Consider the following 19794-nt stretch of genomic DNA (forward strand, 5'->3'; position numbering starts at 1 on the left):
GCTTACTGTCTCTCAACCTCAAAAATAAACATACATTACAAAAATTAAAAAAAATACAACTTCTCAGAGAAAAACTGCACTCACAGTTGAATGCAAGCACCTGGGGTCTGAGCTGGACGGGAGGGAAAAGGTTACTATTCTAGCCCCTCAAGGAAGGGAGCCAGTGGTGGGCAGAAAATCTGAGTGGGTGCCACCGGCAAGTCACTGGACTCTCAAGTCTGAATCCTGTGAAATGGGGACAAAGACGCGTGGCATTAAATATTACAGGGTCTGTAGACATGGGGAGTGCAGGAGCCTGGAGTGAGCCTGGAGACACAGCGTCAGCACTAAATCTGTGTGACGACATTCAAGGTCCTAGACTCTTTCCCAGGAACACTTGGCTGCAGAAACGGTTAGGGGAGAATTTTCAGGAGGAATTATTCTCTGTTCACCAGCAAAGGACAAAGGGGTGGAGTGGGGCAAAAGAAATCTTGGGAAGGTTCTCAGAGGGTGGTGGGGAAGCCATTTCCAGGCACAGCTGTGCATGGGGAGAGGGGGCGAAAGGAAGAGATGCCAATAGCATCGGAGAGAATCCAGAGCCTCACCATGGCTGCCAAGCCCCACCCTGGAGCCCTCTGGCTGTGAACCAGACCTGCAGCCTCGACCTGAATATGTACCCCCATAAAATTGGGGCAGAGATGGCATGAACCCCTTTGGGGGCTGCACCCTGTCCACAGTTGCTTCCCACCTGGGGTGGGAATTATGAGATGGGGATTATGGCCGATGTGCCCACCTCCACCAGCCTGAAGCCACGGAGGGGGCTTACCCCCTAGCCCCACCCCCAAGGCACTGCCAGCAACTTTCACTGCGTCCCACTGAGGGTTTGTGGTGGCAGCTGTCTGGGGAGGTAGAGGGAGAACCAGAAATCACAAACATGGCAGGCGAGGGCCAAAGGAATCACGGCAAAGCGCAGGGACACCTCGTAGCCACTCGAAAGTTCCCTTGGTTCCCGAGTTGGACAACTCGGACTTAAGAGTGAGGGAAAACACCAAACATTGAAGAGAAAGAAACCTTTCCATCAGAGGAAGCCACCCAAAGAAAGAGACAACAGCTACCAAGGTTTACCCATTTTTATTTTTTATAAAACAAGCTACAAATAGTCTCCCCCCCCAACAAAGGCAAGTCACACAACACTGCCTACACGTGTGTGAGAGAAGATGGCAGCATTGAACTTCCACAAGGAGGCGCCCTCTCTTTCATGCTTCCTTCAGGCCTGGGAAAGGGCCTCCAGGAAGGTCCATCTACACACCGAGTCCTCTGGTCCAGACCAATGGGGGTGGGGGGTTCCCTTTCCTCCTTACCATGTTGGAATGGTGCCTCCAGTCACCCCTGAGACACCTTCCAGGACTCACTCCGTGATAGCAAGAACCTTCTCTAGCATGTCCCGAGAAGGCTGTACTCCCCTCACCAGGCCCTCCCTGAGCAGGCCCTGGAGTGGGCTGGTGCTCTACCGTGCCAATGCCTTCCAGACCCAAAATGGGATACACCATCTGCCGCGGCAGGTGCGCTTATGGGAGTGCTGGCTTGGATATGTGAAGAGGCCAGATCTCCGAGAGCAATCCAATAGGGGCATCAGTCTTGGGCTACCTGCCTTCCTCCGACGCCACCGTGGCCGCTCATGGGAAGAGATGCTAGGTGTCACTTGTTGCTCTCTGACCGTTGTCTGAATGGGCGCAGCCACAGGGGCAGAGGAAGGCTGGACGGCCCACAATGGAATCCCAGTAAAATGTGTGCAGAACACTAGGTCTGGATTCCCCCTAGCTGGGTTATTATCCCCGCACTTCCAAAGGAGGCAGTGGCAGGAGGCCCAAGATCAGTTTCACTCTGGAATTGGCCTTGAGCATGGGAGCCCTAAGAAGCATTTGAAAAAACAGGAAGAACCTCAGTATTGGGTAAAAAAACAAAGAAACCACTGAGTTACCAATAAGTTAACTCACCGAGCTCCCCACTCCTCAGTGTGGTGACCACTGAGGACAGGGTGGCAGAGGAGACAGAGAGGGATGGGAGGCCCCAGTCTGATCTTGCTGCTGAGAGAGTCTGTCACGGGAAGCCTCACTCGTGCATTTGCCGGAGGCTGGCCCTGCACTCATCAGTGTGGGCCTTTTGTCCTCTTCTCTCCACTGCTTAAACGTCAAAAATCTACTAAATAGAAGGCCCCACTGTGTGTCTTTTTCTTCTTTGCCTCCCCTCTCATGCTTTAAAGAGTAGATGCTATACGTGGGTGAAAATGTTTCAAGCGGCCTAATGCAAATCATCTGAGGATCGTTTGCTCAGTGGGTCACGAGGATATGCGTGCACCCAGAGACAGAGTCTGGGCCGCCTGATGGTCTGCAGAGCAGGAACACGTCGGCAGGGGGGAACTGGTGCCAGTGCTGGCTCTTGCCTGCCCTCCAGGGGCTACTCCTACCAACCCCCCCCCGCCCCCCGCCCGACCTCGCTTGGGAAAGCCAGCCTCCCAGTGACTTGCAAGATCTGACATCTAAAGCAAGGGGCAGTGCCCTCCTCCCACCAGAAAGGACCCCATGGAGTCAACAGTATGATCACAGGGCTCCCGTCCACCCCACACAGGGGTCGGTCCCCGGGGTGGCTGGGGATGCAGTTCTGGGTTCCAGGAAGCTGGGCCGTGTGTCCAGAGCCCCACAACGAGAGCAGGGAAGGGGGTGGAATAAACAAACAGCAATGCCAACACCTGTACAAAAGAACTATACAATTTACATATATATTTATGTACAGTATATAAATCTCTTTCTTCTCAGTCCCAGCAACAAACACCCTGACCCCCCCCAAAAAAAGCCCCTCGAAGTTGTCAGTAGCAGATCCAAAAACGTACAATAAGAGAGAGAATCAACAGTCTTTTTTCCTTTCCTTTTCCCACTGTGGTAGTAGATACTGGTGTTTAAAAATGAAACCAAAAAGAAAACGCGCAAATGAGAGTTATCGAAAGTGCAAACACAGTGGGCACCACTTATGTTACATGGGATGTGGCTGGGCGGGGGGTGGGGGGTGGGATTGGCGAAGGTTAGGTGTCAGACGGCATCGGATGGTCCGTCCTGCCTCCCTGGTCTCTCCACCTGCCCTTTGGTTTTCCACTCCTTAGACAAGGCGTCCTACTGGGAAGGGGAAGAAGCAAGGAGTTAGAGGTAGCTTTACGAGGAACCCAGCGATACACATCAATTTCCTCACAAGAGCGGGCTATCAGCCTGCTGTTAATTATGGGCTGGCTGGGGCACAGGTGGCCTAGACTCGCAGAGAAGCCCACGTTTTACCAGCCCATCTTTGCCACCACGGGGCACCCCAGTGGGCAAGTGAAACAAGTTTGGCATTCTAGAGAATCAGGCTTTGCTGAGGAAGCAGAGCTGGGGTGGGGGTGGGGGTGTGCTCTGGATAAACCGAATTACTCCCAGATGCCAGTCCTTCAAGCTGGGAGTGGCAGGGGGGTGGGCTTACAGGTGGGGACAGGACCCTTGTCGGGCTAACCAATCTTTATCTTGTGTTCTCAGAAAAAGAAAAAAAAAAACGGAAAAAAAATTGAAAATGGGAGCCGAAGTTATGTGGCCACTTCCCCCACTCTTGCCGTACTTCCAATGCTGCATTTAGGGGGCCCGTGGCAGGGACCCCAAAAAGAAGACAACTTACTGAATCGGTTTGGACCTGCTCATTTTCTGTGGGGGAGCTGCCAACACTACCACCTGCAACAAATAGGAACGTATGACACTCAAGTGCCCTCGGCCACGAGATCCTGTGTGCCTGAGTGCCTGTTCCCCCCCACCCCCTGAATGAAGAATGGACTCGAGAAAGGACCAGAGGTTGTGTGCCCATGCTTCTTGTTCTGTGGGTGTTAACGGCCCTCTTGGGCCTGGGTGAACCCACACCTGTCCAGCACCTTTAAACAGAGTCCCTTTTCTAATGGTTTTATTTTTTTTATTTTTGACAGAGAGAGAGAGAGAGAGAGCGCGCGTGCGCGCGAGCAAATGAGCAGGGGAGGGTCAGAGAGAGAGGGAGATACAGAATCTGAAGCAGGCTCCAGGCTCTGAGCTGTCAGCACAGGGCCTGATGCGGGGCTCAAACCCACAGACTGTGAGATCATGACCGGAGCCGAAGTCGGACGCTCAACTGACTGAGCCACCCAGGCTCCCTGCAGTCCCTTTTCTAAAAGGCCAGGCCCTCGTTGGGATACCTCTCTGAAATCTCCTCAACTGAGAAGGGCTTTGGTGCTGATGGACTTTTGGACAACCTTCGTGGGTCCTGGTTCTCCAAGTCACAGAACATCAGGGTTGAGGGAATCTTGGTGGTGACCACTGGTCCAGCCTCATCATCTGGAAACTGAGGCTTGCAGCAAGTGAGTGACTTAGCCAAGGCCCACGTCTCCCTTGGCTAATGCCCACTCTGCCCATAGGGTGCTGATGGGTCTTGGAGGCTTCTGCAGGGCCCAGGTCTTCTCAAGGAGGGGTGGCAGCTGAGAGGCAGAGGTACCAAGAACTGGGCCAGCTCTGTGTGACCCCTGGAGGCCATGTGACTTTGTGCATGTACCTTAACCCCCCTGGGTCAGTCTACAGAATGGGAATTGGGGCCACAGCTGGGCTGCCTCTGCTCAGCCTCCAACAGGACTGCCTTGAGGGGCTGAATGGATTCGTGATGTGGAGAAAGGGCTTTGAGGAGCATGAAGTGCTGAGGGGGCCCACGCCCACCTGTCTGGTCATGGGAACCCCAGCTCAATGGCCCTGCCCCCAGTCAAGCTAACATTCCTAAGCCCTGAACAAGTGACACAAGCCAGGGCAGGGTGGGGTGCGGGGTAGGTGCTGGTATGTCTGATTTCACAGATGAGGAAACCAGCCGGGAAAGGGAGTGGTGGGCCTGGGGCAGGCAGGTGGGCAGTGATAGGATCCCACCTGCTCCGAATCCCATCACTCGTCCGCCAGGCCCAGCAGCGGCTTCTCTCAGGGGTGAGCAAAAAGATTCACAGAGAAAGAGGGCCCTCCAGTTATGCCACCTGCTGAGCTGAGAAATAGACCTCAGTGGTCTCACCGACAGGAAACTGCAGGGGCCCCACTGGCCCACCCTTAGCGGTGGAAGGGGGACCTGATCAATCCCCAGAGACTTCAGAGGTCTCTCTCTCTCCCTCTCTCTCTCTACTAGGGGCCCCCATCTGTCTGGCCCACCCATAGTGGTGGAAGGGGGAGCTCATCACTCCCTGGAGACCTCAGTGGTCTCATCCGTAGAAATTCTGTGGGAGGGAGTGTAATAACCTCCGGTGTGTATGTGACTGTGAAGGTGCAACTTGGTCTGGTGTGTCTGCCGAGTTCGATTCTGTGGCTCCACCGGTGGGCGCCGTTAAGGTCCCCAGAAGCCTCCAGAGTCTGAGTGGGCCCATCTGTGAGTCTGTGGTGAATGGCATACAGCTGGCGGCATTGAAATGGTTTCTGATCGTTAAGTCACAAAGCTGAGCTGGCTATAGCTAAGCGTCACCTAAGTTCCTTCGGGACACGGTCTCCTCATTAGAGGGGGCACCCCTACCCCTTTGTCTGTCTTTGCAACACTGCCTCCCAGGAACATTATGGCACTGGGACAGAGCAAACCCACAGTTCTTGAAACTATGATTGAGAACTTGAGAAGGGATTTTCGGAAGACTATGGAATTAAGATGATTCCCAGCAAATTAAGGACCCTATGTAAGCAGTATCCAGCCCTGGCTTGTGGAGGCTTCCAGCACGAATCCTTTACCTAAATCACATCACTTCCTCCTCGGGGTAGTTTTATATGATTGTTATAAAATGTCCACATTGTCTGCATTTTATGATGGTGGAACTGAAGCTTGGAGATGACCCAGAGTTTAGGTGGTGAAGCAAAATCAGACCTGGCTACCTTTTCCCAGAACCATGCTTTAACCACCGAGGAGGGCCTGGGAGAGAAAAAGCCAGAACCCAGGGCAGGCGGCATCCTTGGGCAATTCCAAGGGAGGGCTGGGATTTTTCCACAAGTGGGGGAACTAGTCTCCACTCTGCCGGCCTCACAGGCGACAATAATCCTGAGGAAGGATGTTTTCTAAACTGGGAAAAGTGCGGTCCCTCAGACCCAAAGCTGTACTGGCCCCTAAGCTGCATGCACTCCCCCAGCCCCCGGGGAAAGCCCCCCACCTGGCCTGCAAGCCTCTCTCAGGCCACCAGAGGGCACCGCATGACACCAGATGACCAACGCAGGGGCTCATTCCCCACATACCTTCTGCCCAAGTGACTTTTCTGCGCTCTCCAGAGCAGAGTGACCCAGGACGCTGTCTTGAGCCCCTGGGTGTGTTCCTTCACTACTACCGATTTCTTTTGCGTGTTCACCACGAACCAGGTCACTGGGCTAAGCTCCTCACTTGCACCATCCTGTTAAATCTTCACACCCAATCTATGAGGTAGATACTATCATCTCCATTTTGCAGATGACAAAACTGAGGCTCAGAGATTATGGAGCAAGCAAGTGGCAGGGCTGGGATAAAAGCCAGGTCAGTCCGCCCTCAGAGCCTCTGCTCTTACCCCTGCCTCCCGCCCCATCTCCCCCCTGCCTCTCACTAAAGCTTCCTTCTCCTGTAGGCACTGCCTGCTTGGAAGCAATGGGTCTCCCCTCCTGAGTTTGTTGGTGGCAGCCTCTACTCCTGCTCATGCCATCCAAGGTGGGCCTGCTCCCCTACTTTTCCACACTTGCCACTGGTTTTTTCTCCCTTGGCCTTCCTCAGGCAAGCAAGACTGGCGTGCTCACACAGGGACCACCTTCCAACACTCTGAGGTCCTTCTCATGGAGGGGACAGCATTCTGGCCTGGGTATCCTGAGGCTGGGTCCAAGGGCCAGCAATGCTGCATGTGCCCTCTGACCTCGAGCAAAGTGCTAATCCTCTCTAGGCTCGTCTAGACTCCTAGTGTAGATTCCTGCAAAACGAGTTGAGGACGTGCACCCACAGAGATGTGCTCATATATGTCCTCAGACATACATACACACAAACACAGAGAGACACACGAACAGACATGCACACATGCATGCACATGCACAGACCATGTGCACACATAGGTGCACACAGACACACGCATACACATACAGACATGCTCATAGGGACATGCATGGACACGCCTATGCACGACACACGCACCCTAGCCATACTTTCAACCAGGCAGCGCGTTTGGGGGTCAACGGCAGCCCCAGAGCTTTCAGGCCTCTCCTGTCCCACTTCCGGGGCGAAGAGCTCAGGACAGGGGTCAAAGGTGTTGGGCGTGGAAGGATGGCGGCTGCACTCTGGGGGCCCCCCTGGGCAAAGCTATGAGGGTGGCTTGAAACTAAAGCCCGTCCTCAGCTGAGTCTGTTGAGAAGGAGGGGTGCTCCCTAAATATCACAGTCCAGGTGACAGTTTTCCTGGGTGCTTCCCTCAGGCCCTGTGTATGAGCCAGAGTTGGCAGATACCTGGGGCTTGGCAAGGCTTCCAAGAAAGGCTAGGAAGCCCCTCTCTGCTCTGTGGCCAAGAGGTTACCACACTGGGTCTCCACTTGGCATCTGTGTGCTGCGTAGACCAGAGGGGACTGAGGGCAGAGTCATTACAGACCCCTGTGGGTCCATCCCTCCTCAGTCCTTACATGCTCCTGGGTGGGCCTCGGGTCTACACCAACACTGGGTGGTCTCTTTCCAATACTGGTCCTCTGCCTATGCTCTGGAAAATGGGCACAAACCCCACGAATGTCAAAGAGTGATGTTAGCACAGGGGCAAGCCCCCAATCCATTCATTCACTCGTCTGACAAGGATCTGATGGCGCCATGCACTGTGCTGGGCGTTAGACCTGGGGTAACTCAATCCAGGGCTCTGTTGCAGGGGGTGTCAGAAAAGCCACCCACAGTACAGTGTGAGAAGTGCTGCTGACCAAGTCAATAGTCTTAAGAATAGTAACGTTGAACTTGGATTCAGGGCCTTCATTGTCTCAGGCACTGTGATAAATGTTTTCACTCACTGTCCCTCTGGGTCAGCACAACAGTCCTATGAGGTAGATACCATGGTTGTTCACATTTTACAGATGAAGAAACTAAAATCCAGAGTAATTGTGTGATTTGTATTTGGTGAAGGAGCCAGTCTGTGGCAGAGGCAGGGTTTGAGCCAGGACATTGCACTGTGTCCTGGGGACTCAGAGTACGATGGGAACACAGAGAGACGTCGTCAATCAGACAGGAGTGCCCAGAGCCATGAGCTCACTCGCCCAGGGTCACACACCCCAGAGTCAGGGCCAGAACCAGCTACGGAAGGGGCATCCTGAGACAGGGTACCTGGAGGTCATTCATCCGCTTCTGTGCTATCCTTTGTGTTCACTGAGGGTTATGAGCCAGGAAAAGCTCTTATGTTTTCTCCCTGGGCAATCTCAGCTTTCTTCAAAGCTTCCGTTTCAAGTAAATTGGTGTCATCCAGATTGGCATCTTCAACCCCAACCCTTCTCCTGCACTAGAGACCCACTCATCCTTCACACGCACCCAACTTGACATGTCCAATCCATACTGGCTGTCTTTCCCATCCCCCTACACCTGCTCTGTTCTTCCATGTTGCCCAACTCGGTGCCCAACAGACCACCCTCCAGGTGCCCAAAGCAACCACCATCCCTATATCCTGTGGTTCTAGCATTCTCGAAGCCACTCACTTCCCTTCACTCCCACTGTGCTTTCATTGACTCGAGCCTCTGTCACCTCCTGCCACAGCCTCCTGGGGACCTTGCCTTGCTCATGTGCTATCCATTTCCCAGGATGCACTTTTGAAGAAAAAAACCAATCCTATCCTTTCTTGGACTGAACCCCTTCAGTAGCTCTCCACTGCGCTTATGAAGTTGAAACTGTCTTCTTACCTCCTGTCACCCCTCCAGCTCCTGCCATCTTTAAGTACGCATTTCGGTCCCACTAACATCTTTCAGTTCCTCTGAAATTGTTCCTCACCTCTACATCTTCACTGTAAGCTGTAGCTCAGAACACTCCTCCCTCTGCTGACCCCTTGCCTCGGCCATCTCCTACCCATTCCTCAGGTATCGGTGTAGATCAGGGGCTTGCAAACTCATCTGTAAAGGACTAGGTAGTAGATATTTTAGGCCCTGCAGGCCATGTGCAGTCTATTATGTATTCTTCTTCTTTGAAAATTACATCCCTTGAAAAATATAAAAACCATCCTTGGATCACAAGCCATGCAAAAATAGGCCATAGACGAGATTGAGCCTGTGGCCCATGGCTGGTTTAGACATCGCTTCCTTCACAAAGTTTTTCAAGGCTGTCTGCCCCGAGCTAATTTAAGGGTCCCTACATATATTCCTACAGCACTCTGCACTTGCTCTATCCTGACAGAGATTATTAGGTTTCCACCAGAATCCATATTCTCCTCCTCTTCCTGGGCTCCCAGCCTTCCTTATGATTGGCTGTGATCTGGTGGTAGTTCCAACCACTATGAACTATGAGAGGTAATGTGTGTCACTTCCTGGACTGGAGCATAACCCCAGCCCCTCCCCACGTGCACTCCTCCATGCTTTCCTCCATCTGGTTGACTTAGAATGGAAACACCACCCCAGGGTGACCTTGGAAGCCACCTAGTAAAGATGGCAGAGTCGTTTGTAGCCAAGATAGATCTCAGAGTGACTGCACACAACAATCTCCATACCTATTCCTCCCCTTGCATGTGTGCACACACACGCATGCACCATGACCTGGAATCATGCTGAACTATTACATGGGCAAGATGAACAAATCTCTCCTGTGTGGAGCCATTACATGTATAGGTCTCCTTGTCACTGCAGCCTGGCCTATCCTAACACACTCTCTTGGCACTTACCACAATGTACATAAATATTTTAAGATCTATGTCCTCAGTAGGCTGTGGAAGGACAGGGACCTTATCTCTCAACAGTACCAGGCATCCAGCATAAAGCATAACACATTCTTCATAAGCAGCAGAATAAATGAGCACCTGGGAACCCATCTACTGAGGGAGCCCGCGGTCCCTGTGCCTGGGTGGGGCAAGCACTGGAAGGCCAGGGGCACCAGAGTGAGCACTCACCTTCTTTGCTAACACCCAGGCACCCCTTCAGCTCAGGCAGTGAGATGACCTTGTCCTTGTTCAGGTCACAGTAGTCGGTAAAACGCCGGGCACACTTCTTGGGCTTGGCTTTCTTCTTCACGTAACGCTTGAAGGGCTTCATCTCCCGCTTGTTAATGTCATTGCTGCTGTTGCTGTCCAACTGGCTGAAGTACCAGTGCACCACTCGCTCCTCCAGGGTGTGGCTGGGATCTGGTTCTGAAAACCTGGGCCACAGGCAGACACCCCCACCCCCACCCCGGAGAGCACCAGTCAGAATTCTGCAGGAGCCATCGGCCCAGCTGCACGTCTCTCCCATGGGGTCAGATGCCGGGGTGCCTGTGCTGAGCTGCCAGCAGTCAGGTAGCAGAGGCTCTTCCGAGCCAAAGACCTCCCAGCCCCACTCGGCCTGCAGCAGAATTAAGCCATCCTCTCCAGCTAGACTCTTGAGACTGGATAATTTAGGTCTTGGGGGTCCCTGAGTAGGTCACCTTGCTTACACGAACCTGCCTCATCCTCTACCATAGCCAGGAATGTTCTTCATTAAGATGGGTGCTGAAGATACATTGAAAGGATTTAATTCACCTGAGTAAACCACAGCTGGGATCCACGTGGCCCTCCTGGCCTGAGGTTCATCGCCAGACAAGCTGCGGTTCACACATGAACGTGTCCACTCAATGAATGTGACTCTGGGAAAGGGTGATTTGAGGGTGCACACACACCTAACACCAGGCCAGGTCCTGGGAGGCATTGCTCCTGGCCTCAAAGTGCTCAGTGTCTTGGGAAGACTGAGCCAAATACGTTGAAATCAGACAGTGACAATTCAGTGGGAAGTTCCCATGGCCCGTCACTGTTGGGCATCAAGTGCGGTAGGAATTGAGAGAAGACAGTTGTGATGGACACAAACTGAGCAAGTCTAAAATTGGCAGGTCCCAGACCAACTAAGGGTAAGTCTCTCCATACAGAAGTTTTAAGTCTGGAAGTCTGGGATGGATCTAGGAAACCACATGTATCCTAGAACCCCGAGGCTTGCTTAGAAATACCAGACTATAGCAACCAAGAAGGCTTCCTGGTGTCAAGGTGCACAGTAATGGCCATGTCTGACACAGTCCACGTATGCATAGTAGACTACATCTGCCAAGCAGAAACTGTATCTGGCAAGAAAAATATTCACGGCACTTGCCAACACCTTGGAGTTCTTCTCTGAGGTTTGCCGAGTTTTCCAGAAGGGAGGGGACCATCTCTGACTCCACCCCTGTGAACGAGCCAGCAAACTCCCTTTCCCATCCCCAAGTGACCTCGATGTTTAGGGAAAAAGAAGTTGCATTACCAAACAAAGCCAAGTATCCCTGCTAAATGCCCATTCCTAATTAAGTGGATTGCAGTCTTGGGCAGCGATCTCCCCCTGCCCCCCCGGGCACCCTGGGCTGATTTCAAGACAGTACAATTAGTGGGTCTGCCAGCAGGACGTCATCTGGACAGGTTTACTGCAGGGAGTACCTGGGGAAGGTGTGAGGGACCATCCGCCCCTGGCTCTTTGGGAATCTGCCTCGTCTGTCATGGAAAGCAGGCTCTTCTGGGTCTTTGAAACAGGCATAGAGTTATTCATTGTGGAGCTCAGATTTTCATTTCAGCTAGTATATGGTGTTTTGGTGTTTCAGAGCTCCCTCTATTAAAATAGCACTCACTCCCAAGCCTGCAGGGTACATCAGGTGTGCAGCAGAAAATTCACTATCAAGATGTTTGTGGCGCAGGAGGGAGAGTGGCCAGCTCCCTCTCTGAGCACCCTGCCTCCCTGTGTTTCACTGAATGTGAGGGAGGGCCTGAGCTGCGAGGACAGCCCAGAGGAGCCCCAAGGGAGGTGCTCCAGCTCTTCCCACTGGGGGCTCTCCCTCTGGGCCCCTCCCGCCAGAAACCACGAGAGCCCCATGGCGGCAAAGGCAGATCTTTCTTTAACCTTTAGGGTCAGCATAGCGTCATGTCTACCTAGAGGCTGGAATAATAAAGCCTCAGTCGCTGAGCCGGGAAGGGATGAGGTCATCCCGCCCAGCCGCCCTGCCAGGAGAGGCCCACTGCCTCCGACACGTGTTGCTGGGGCTCCAGCCTGTCCAGTTCTCAGCAACTCCACCGATGGAGCTCCCACGCCATCCTCTGCGCTGGTCCAAAGCAAGAAGCTCTTTTCTCCCTGCTTTACAACCTCTGGTAGTTTCCTCCCGTGGACAGTGGCTATCATTTGGCTTTGCTCCCTCTTCCTCCCTTTCCTTCTGACTCTCCCTCCCTGCCCTGTCTCCCTTGTCCACTTGGTCCTGCCCTCCTCATTCTCAGGAGGGTCTCACAGCCACAACCACTGGCCTGACCTGGCCCTGGAGGTTCCAAGGATATTTGCTTCTCCTGGGAGAAGTCCTCTGAGCACCACTCCGGTCCCACACACCCCCCGCCCCACACACACCCCCGCAAGCAGTGCTTCTGGCTCTGCTGCACCCTCAGCCCGCCCAGTCCTGCCTCTTCCCCCTGCCTCCCCTGCTCACATAGGGTTCCTGCTCCTGATCCCCTTTGACTTCCAGAAACCCACCATCCCATCTCCATTCCTGACAACAGAGCCCAGTTCTACCCATGACGCTGGCAGCACGAGGGTCCTACTTTGGAACCCAATACTTAGTGCTGGCCAAGCTCTAAGTACATTTAAAGTGAGAAATTCTTTTCTTTTCTTTTTTTTTAAGTGAGAATTTCTTAGCCTTGAGGGCTCATGGACCCTTTTGAGAACCTAAACAAAGCTATAGTCTTCTCTGGAAAAGTGCACATGCACATAGTGCTGTGTAGACACAGGGATTAATGGACTCCCGAAACCTCATCCAAGCTCATGGACTCAGGTACCGAAGGAGACTCCAGTCGTGGGTCCAGAACATGGTTTAACCATGAGCTTTCTGGAAGAAGATGGGGTGAGAAAAGGGACGGTAGCTGGAGGGGTTTAGGGATAGTTTCCATGTTTCCAACAAAACATAATAGAAAACTACTGAAGGCATTCAGTTTAAAACTCTGAAAATCGGGTTTCTGCATTTGCTACAACCTTCAGCCCCCACCATAATTCATACAAGATTGAGTTAGGACTGAGCTGTACCGGGAGTCCAAGTTTAGTCGCACCAGCAGTGGGCATGCATGTGCAAAAGAGCTGAGAGGCCTCGATTGGTTACAGAGAAGCTGAGATTTTCCTAGGGGGGTGCCCAATGGGCGGGGCCAAAACGCCTCCTCCAGAGTTTCCAGGAATCTCTCAAGCCCTCTCCATCACAGTGAGACTCCCCAAAACTTACCCCTGCCCTCAATGCCACGCCCCACTGATCCCTCCAGCTCCGTCAGCCTTCTAGAAGTATCCTTTAAAACACTGGGAACCTGCACTTCCAGATCCAGGCTTCCTTCCACTGGCATCAGACCTCCAACCTTTCTCTCACATGTGTACACACACACACACGTGTGTACACACACCCTGCTGGAGATCAGCACAGTTGGAATTCAAATCTGCTCATCAGGCAAGGGCTGGGGACCCTACATCAGAGGGTGCAATGGTCCCTTAAATCACCTAACAGCACTGGTCCATGCCATGGGCCTCCCAACAGGTGAGGTTCCACTCTACGAAAAGGGCTCACTGGGTGTGTAGAGTTTTCCAAGTGTCTTTGGAGATGGTGTGGCAAGTCATGCCCAAATGATACCGAATTCTGGATTTGGGTAAAACAAATCCAAGGACTGGTGTCAGCTGTCTCTGGGCTGTTTTGGTGGCTGTCCTGTTGACTTTGGCCTCCAGGGATGAGGAAACACGCCAGAGCTGGGTCCCTCCCTGGCCACACTGAGTGTTCTCCCGAGTTAAGAGGTGACAGGTGCTGCCCTTCTCCTGCAACACTTTCAGTTTTGCTTCCGCAGCCTCACCCAGCCAGGCCTTGGCTGCAGTGCACAGCGGGAGAGCCAGCCCATTTGCCACAAGAAAACTTGCTTTGGCCAGGATCTTGGGCCTTGTTCTGCCGTCCCAAGCAGTTTTAAGGAAGGTGAGGCGGGACGGTCTGGAAGCACTAGCCAAGCCAAGCAGACCAATTGCGCCCCATCTGGAGTGGGGCCCAAGCCCTGCCAGCTGTGCAGGGGTGTGGGGCTGGGAAACGCCGAGTCAGCCATATTCCAGACTTTGCCTTACAAGGCCATCGACACATAACGGTGTTGGGCAGGAAGGAGGAAGCCACAGTACAGATGGTCTCTCTGTGGGGGACCGCATGAGGGGCCAGAAGGCTCACACAACCCATCCCACCTCACAGGAAAGTTGACTTTCTCTGGGGCGAGATGGAGAGAAAGAAGACTCCCCGACTTGAGAAGATTCTGACAGCTAGGATCACAGAATTCTTCCTTTGGGTCTGATGAATGCTAATGGGTGCCATGGGGTGCGGGGGGTGGGTGCTGATCTAAGGAGCTCACCTCCTAGAGCCCTGGTAGGAAGGACCATGAGGATAATTCAATCAACCTGAAAACCTTCATTGAGAACTGCTATCCTGGAATGATACTTGCAGGCGGCCCCTCCCATGTACTAACCACAGATGTTTCTATGGACACCCCATTCTACTTTGCCTATTCTTAGATTTGGGCAGTGCTGCTTCTCCCTTCGCCCAATCTCCCAAATGAGGCTGGAAGCCCAGAAAAGGAGGCAGACATCTCCCTCCCTGCCATGTCCTATAACTAAGTCTTCAAATCTAAATGCTTTCACTGCTAAAGCTTCACAAAACCATCCCTTCCCCCGCAGCTGTAGTGCGGCTCCTCCTCACCTATCCCTGTGATGGTGGCTGGAACCCTCCCAGCCCGTCTTGCTCTCTTCCCATTCAGCTTCCCTATAGCCTTCAGGACGAGTCTTCAAAAATGCTCATGGGGCACCGGGGTGGCTCAGTCAGTTAAGCGTCTGACTTTGGCTCAGGTCATGATCTCATAGTTCATGAGTTCAAGCCCTGCATTGGGCTCTGTGCTGACAGCTCAGAGCCTGGAACCTGCTTCAGATTCTGTGTCTCCCTCCCTCTCTCTGTTCTTGCCCTGCTCCCACTCTGTCTCTCTCTCTCTGAAAAATAAAGGTTACCAAAAAAATACTCCCCTAATCATGGGTGTCATCCTGCCCTGGTATGAATTACAAGGCCTGGTGTGATCTGGTCTCTGCCCAAATCTATAGCCTCACCTTCTGCCTGACTCCCAGATGTAAGGCATACGGATTACAACTCCTTGCACAGGCCCTGTCTCATGGCCCCCAGGGCCTCTTTGCTCTAGTCCATCTGGGTTGGGGCATTTGTCCTTTGAAGATGTCACTCAGATGAAATATCTCATATATAAAGCCTTCTCCCACATGCCCTCCTGCCCCTGAGGCCCTTTAGCCCTCTCTCTGCCTCTATTACTCCACTGACTTCATAGTGCAATCCTGTGATTATATACCTCTTCTCTCGACCAAATCAGAAGCCCCTCCAGGCTAGGGACCATGCCTTTGTCCCCGTATGTCCCCAGAACCCAACCTGGAGCTTATACCAGGGAAGAATGGAAATGTAAGAGTTTGTGCAAAGCCATAATCTCTAGGCCTGACAGGTGGTAGGTTGGCGGGGTGAGATATGACTTCTTTGCCCCTTCTTCCCACTGGCCCCAGCTGATGTCCAGTTTTAATTGCCAGACCCTGAGAGGATGTAGGAGGGATTGGAGGTGCCTTCCCTGACTTCAGTCTTCTGTGCCTACAATCTCAATTCTGCCTGAATTCAGAGCAGGGGCCAAAACCCAGGAAGCCTGGATTCCCGAATTTTCTTCAATAGCCCTACTCTAGCTGTGCTCTCCACCCTCTAGCTGCCCTGGGCCTTTGCTCTTTCATCATAGAAGACTGCCTGGCCAGAGTCTCTCCACATGCTGCCCCAAGTCTCTTGGGCCCATCCAGGGTGTTAGAGGGACAAAGAAGGATGATGGGGAATTTGATGGCTAGATATGGAATCACAGTCTTTTGGTAGTTGGTGAACCCTCTAATGTAACCTCTGACGTGTGCCAGGATCAAGAGACCTTATCAAAACCTGTCTCCCTGTATCACAGACGGATCTATCCATCTATCTGCCCATCTCTCTAGCTGTTTATTCATTCAGCAAATATTTATCACACCTTTCCTATGTGCCAAGAATTATTCTGAGTTCTAGGAAAACAGCAGGGAAGAAGAGAGACACTGCTCCTTCTCCTTAGAACTTACATTTTCATTAAGTAGGGCGAGCCAGACAATAAATAAACCAGCAAAATACCAGCTAGTGTAAGTGCCTGGCTGAGAAATTAAAAAGAGGTGTGGTGATAGAGGGTGGCTGGCGGCCCCTATACATGGGTTAGCTGCTAAGACGGTGACATTTTAGGTCACAGGAGGATGGGGCCTCATGTTCCAGACTGCAGCAGCAGTTGGCATGGAGGTCCTGGGGCAGGTAGGACCCTGGAGGGCTCTTTGGGGCCCATTTGAGGGACTGAGAAGGACCAGCAGCAGAAGCACAGTGATGGGAGGAAGGACATGGCCAGTGAGACCCTCCTGCAGGGCCAGGTCAGGCGAGAAATTCAGCTTAAACCCTGGAGAACCTGGTACACCGGGCCATGGCTTCCCCATGCAAATGCGTCTCTCTTTCTTCCCTTTTTTTTTTAAATTTTTTAACATTTATTTATTTTTGAGAGACAGAGAGAGACAGAGCTTGAGCGGGAGATGGGCACAGAGAGAGAGAGACACAGAATCTGAAACAGGCTGCAGGCTCTGAGCTGTCAGCACAAAGCCCGGTGTAGGGCTTGAACTCACAGATCACAAGATCATGACCTGAGCCAAAGTCCGACGATTAACCGACTGAGCCACATTCCCTAACCCCTGCACCCCCTCTCCCCCCACCCCCCAACTCTCTTCCTGGATTTCTAAACTATCTCTTATTTTATGTGGCTTGCCTTCTGATTACAAGTCCAGCCTCTAGGTAACACAGTTACCCAATGCATTTCAAACTTTTCTCATTCTCATCAACACCAAACACAGTTTGGGCATTAATATGAGCTTAACATGAAAAATGTGTTTAGGAAAGAATACTTTTTTAATCTTCTCCCAGCTCTAAATTACACCTAAAAGAGAGGGTTTTTAAAAAGAAAAAGAAAAATCTCTTCCCTAAGGATACGTTGGTATTAAAAACTGGTATTCAAAACATTATACACTTCTGGGGTTTTATTTTCTGTAAAGATTCTCTGCAGCCTGTGATTTGAGGGTAAGGCATCAGACCTGTGCCCTCGGCCCTCATGGGCCCCCCACCCACTGGCCCAGGACCCAGCCAGGTCTGGTAGTTTCCTGGCACCCTCAGTCTGCCTTGGGCTGGGGCCAGGCCATGCTCAAAGGCTGGGCTCCCAAGGAAGCAAGTGGGACGAATGTGAAGTCTTCTCAGGAGTGCGGAGAAAGCACCAGGCGGGCCCCCTAAGCGGTCCATCAGAGCCCCAGGCAGTTGTGGGTGGGAAGCACCCAGACCTGGAAGTTTTGGTTATTTTTAATCTTTTTAATGTTTATTTACTTCTGAGAGAGAGATACAGTGTGAGTAGGAGAGGGGCAGAGAGAGAGGGAGACACAGAATTCGAAGCAGGCTCCAGGCTCTGAGCTGTCAGTACAGAGCCCGACGTGGGGCTTGAACTCAAACTGTGAAATCATGACCTGGGCTGAAGTTGGACGCTTAGCCGACTGAGCCACCCAGGCACCCCTCCATTTCCTTCTAACAAGTATTGCATCCCTATTTTTGCATGAAACAACAGGCATCTTTTCATATTCCAAGCATAAATCACAAAGGCAATAAATAGGCTTTCACGGACTCCCCTGGCCCCTCTTCTTGGAGACACGGACACGGCCCTCTTCTATTTTAGATGCCCACTTGCTGAGCACAGCCGGCTGCCTCCAAGCTGTTCCCATCAGCCAGCCTATCAGACCCCGTCTCCACCTTCTCAGACTTGGTGCTGCGCTCCCCCTGGAGAGGCCCGATGCCATCCACAGGGTGTGCAAACCCAGATGCCAGCCTGAGAGCGCCCATGGGGCTGCTGAGAGGAAACGCACCAGACCAGCACCTTCCAGGAGTGGCAGCTGGGAGGCAACCTCTGCGCTCACTTGGACGTGACCTGACACCGGGTTTTCCTGATAGCCAGCCTCGTCTGCCGCAGGATCAGCACCACTGAGCTTGGAGTGCTGGCTCCCTACCTAGACACCCTGCTTGTGCGCCTGCTGATCGCCAGCAAGGCGGCTGCACCAGGGCCTCTGCCCAGGCCTGGAGCCTGGACCTGCCGCCGCGGTGGCACTCCTCGCCTTGCGGAGTTCTGTCTCTGGGCAGATGCGGAGGAACTAGGCCTTGCAGCTCAGGTGCCCATCCGTGCCAAGCATGGGTACTTCCTCCAGTGCTGTAGGAGCCCAATGACCCCCCCCCCCACACACACACACCCCTGCTGTGCCCCTCCTCTAGCTTCCAGGGCCCTGGATGTGGAGCCACAGTGTTTTTTCCATTTTCCTGGGGTGGTTTTTCTTCTTTCACTGGCTGAGTCCTACTTGTCTTTCAAAACTCAGCTCAACTCTCACCTCCTCCAGGAAGCCTTCCTGATTCCTCCAGACTGAGTTAGCGAATGCTTCTCTGTTCTTCCACTGTGTCCGAGCACTTACCACGCAATCCGCAGGGGTCTGTTAAAACCTAGTATCCCCACTAAGCTGTGTACTTGGAGGCATGGACGTGCCTCACGTCCCTGATTCCTAGTCCCTAGACAAGTGCTCGGTGTGATGTGCATGTTCAACAGGTGCTGGATGGGGGGATGGGGGGATGGACAGGTGCGTGTGTGCATGCGTGTGTGCGTGCTCCAACCACTGACCTAATGCACACAATTAGCGAGGCCTGGGATGTCAGTCACTGGGGTGTGTGCACATTTCAGCCTCATGTCAGAACTGCCTCAGCCAGCATATCAGCTTCTGAACTAAGTTGGATTTGGCTATGCCAATGTCCAATCGCACTGCCCAGAGCCCTTGGGGTTCTCCAGAAATCAAAAAGGCACATGACTCCTGCCTTCTCAGAAGAGAAGAAAAATCACCAAGTGCTGTGTATTCCCTCCATGCCCTCGCTGACCCCATTACACGCCCTTCCTCCTTCTTGCTGTTTAGACTCTCACCCCAGTGTATCCACTCCTGATGCTAAGGTGCTAGAAGTCTCCAGTCATCCCTAAACTTGCCTGTAATCAGGTAACTAAAAGGTAGAGAAAAGCAGTTCCCAAAGAACAGGGAGGGGAGAGGGTGTGAAGACTTTTGGCAGAAGGTAGGACCACCCCTTGCCCTATCCAACCCATAGCCCCTCTCCCAGCCTCCTGAAGCACCCGGAAAGTCAGGGACCCACATCCCCTGCTGGGCCTGGGTCCTGCTCACATTCTCACCTCCCACCTCCAGTGGGCGCTGCTGAGTTAATGGCCTGCACCATGTCCGTGGTGAGGGCATCCAGGAGGCTGGTGATAAATTCCATTTTCTTCCCTTCTGGACAGCCTGAAAGACAAAGTGAGATCTGAAGGCAGAGCCTGGGGTCCTTGTGATGCCCCGCCTGGCACCCCATTCTCTGTCCTACAGAAGGGGAAGCAGAAACAGAGGAGGGAGCTGCTTCGGCACCACAGGAGGTGAAGAACAGGTAGGGGTGGGGGGGACCA

The 19794-nt window shown here is 52.8% G+C and overlaps 1 protein-coding gene across 5 annotated transcripts in view; it reads right to left on the minus strand.

The window, feature by feature from the left end:
- Positions 1-1091: 1091 nt before the first annotated feature.
- The window catches only part of SMOC1 (SPARC related modular calcium binding 1), a 153986-nt gene continuing 135283 nt past the window's right edge, over positions 1092-19794 (minus strand). For 2 of the 5 annotated variants that reach the window (XM_029952492.1, XM_029952491.1), the window contains exons 10-13: positions 19531-19636; positions 10081-10325; positions 3676-3728; positions 1092-3146 (exon numbers count right to left, since the gene is read on the minus strand). In XM_029952492.1, coding sequence (XP_029808352.1) covers positions 3066-3146; positions 3676-3728; positions 10081-10325; positions 19531-19636 — 485 coding nt within the window. In that variant the 3' untranslated portion in view covers positions 1092-3065. Of the gene's footprint in view, positions 3150-3675; positions 3729-10080; positions 10326-19530; positions 19637-19794 lie in introns of all 5 variants that reach the window. The other 3 variants (XM_029952493.1, XM_029952495.1, XM_029952494.1) reach the window with 3 other exon arrangements.

This window comes from Suricata suricatta, chromosome 9 (assembly GCF_006229205.1).
Source record: "Suricata suricatta isolate VVHF042 chromosome 9, meerkat_22Aug2017_6uvM2_HiC, whole genome shotgun sequence".
NCBI classification, from domain to species: Eukaryota; Metazoa; Chordata; class Mammalia; order Carnivora; family Herpestidae; genus Suricata; species Suricata suricatta.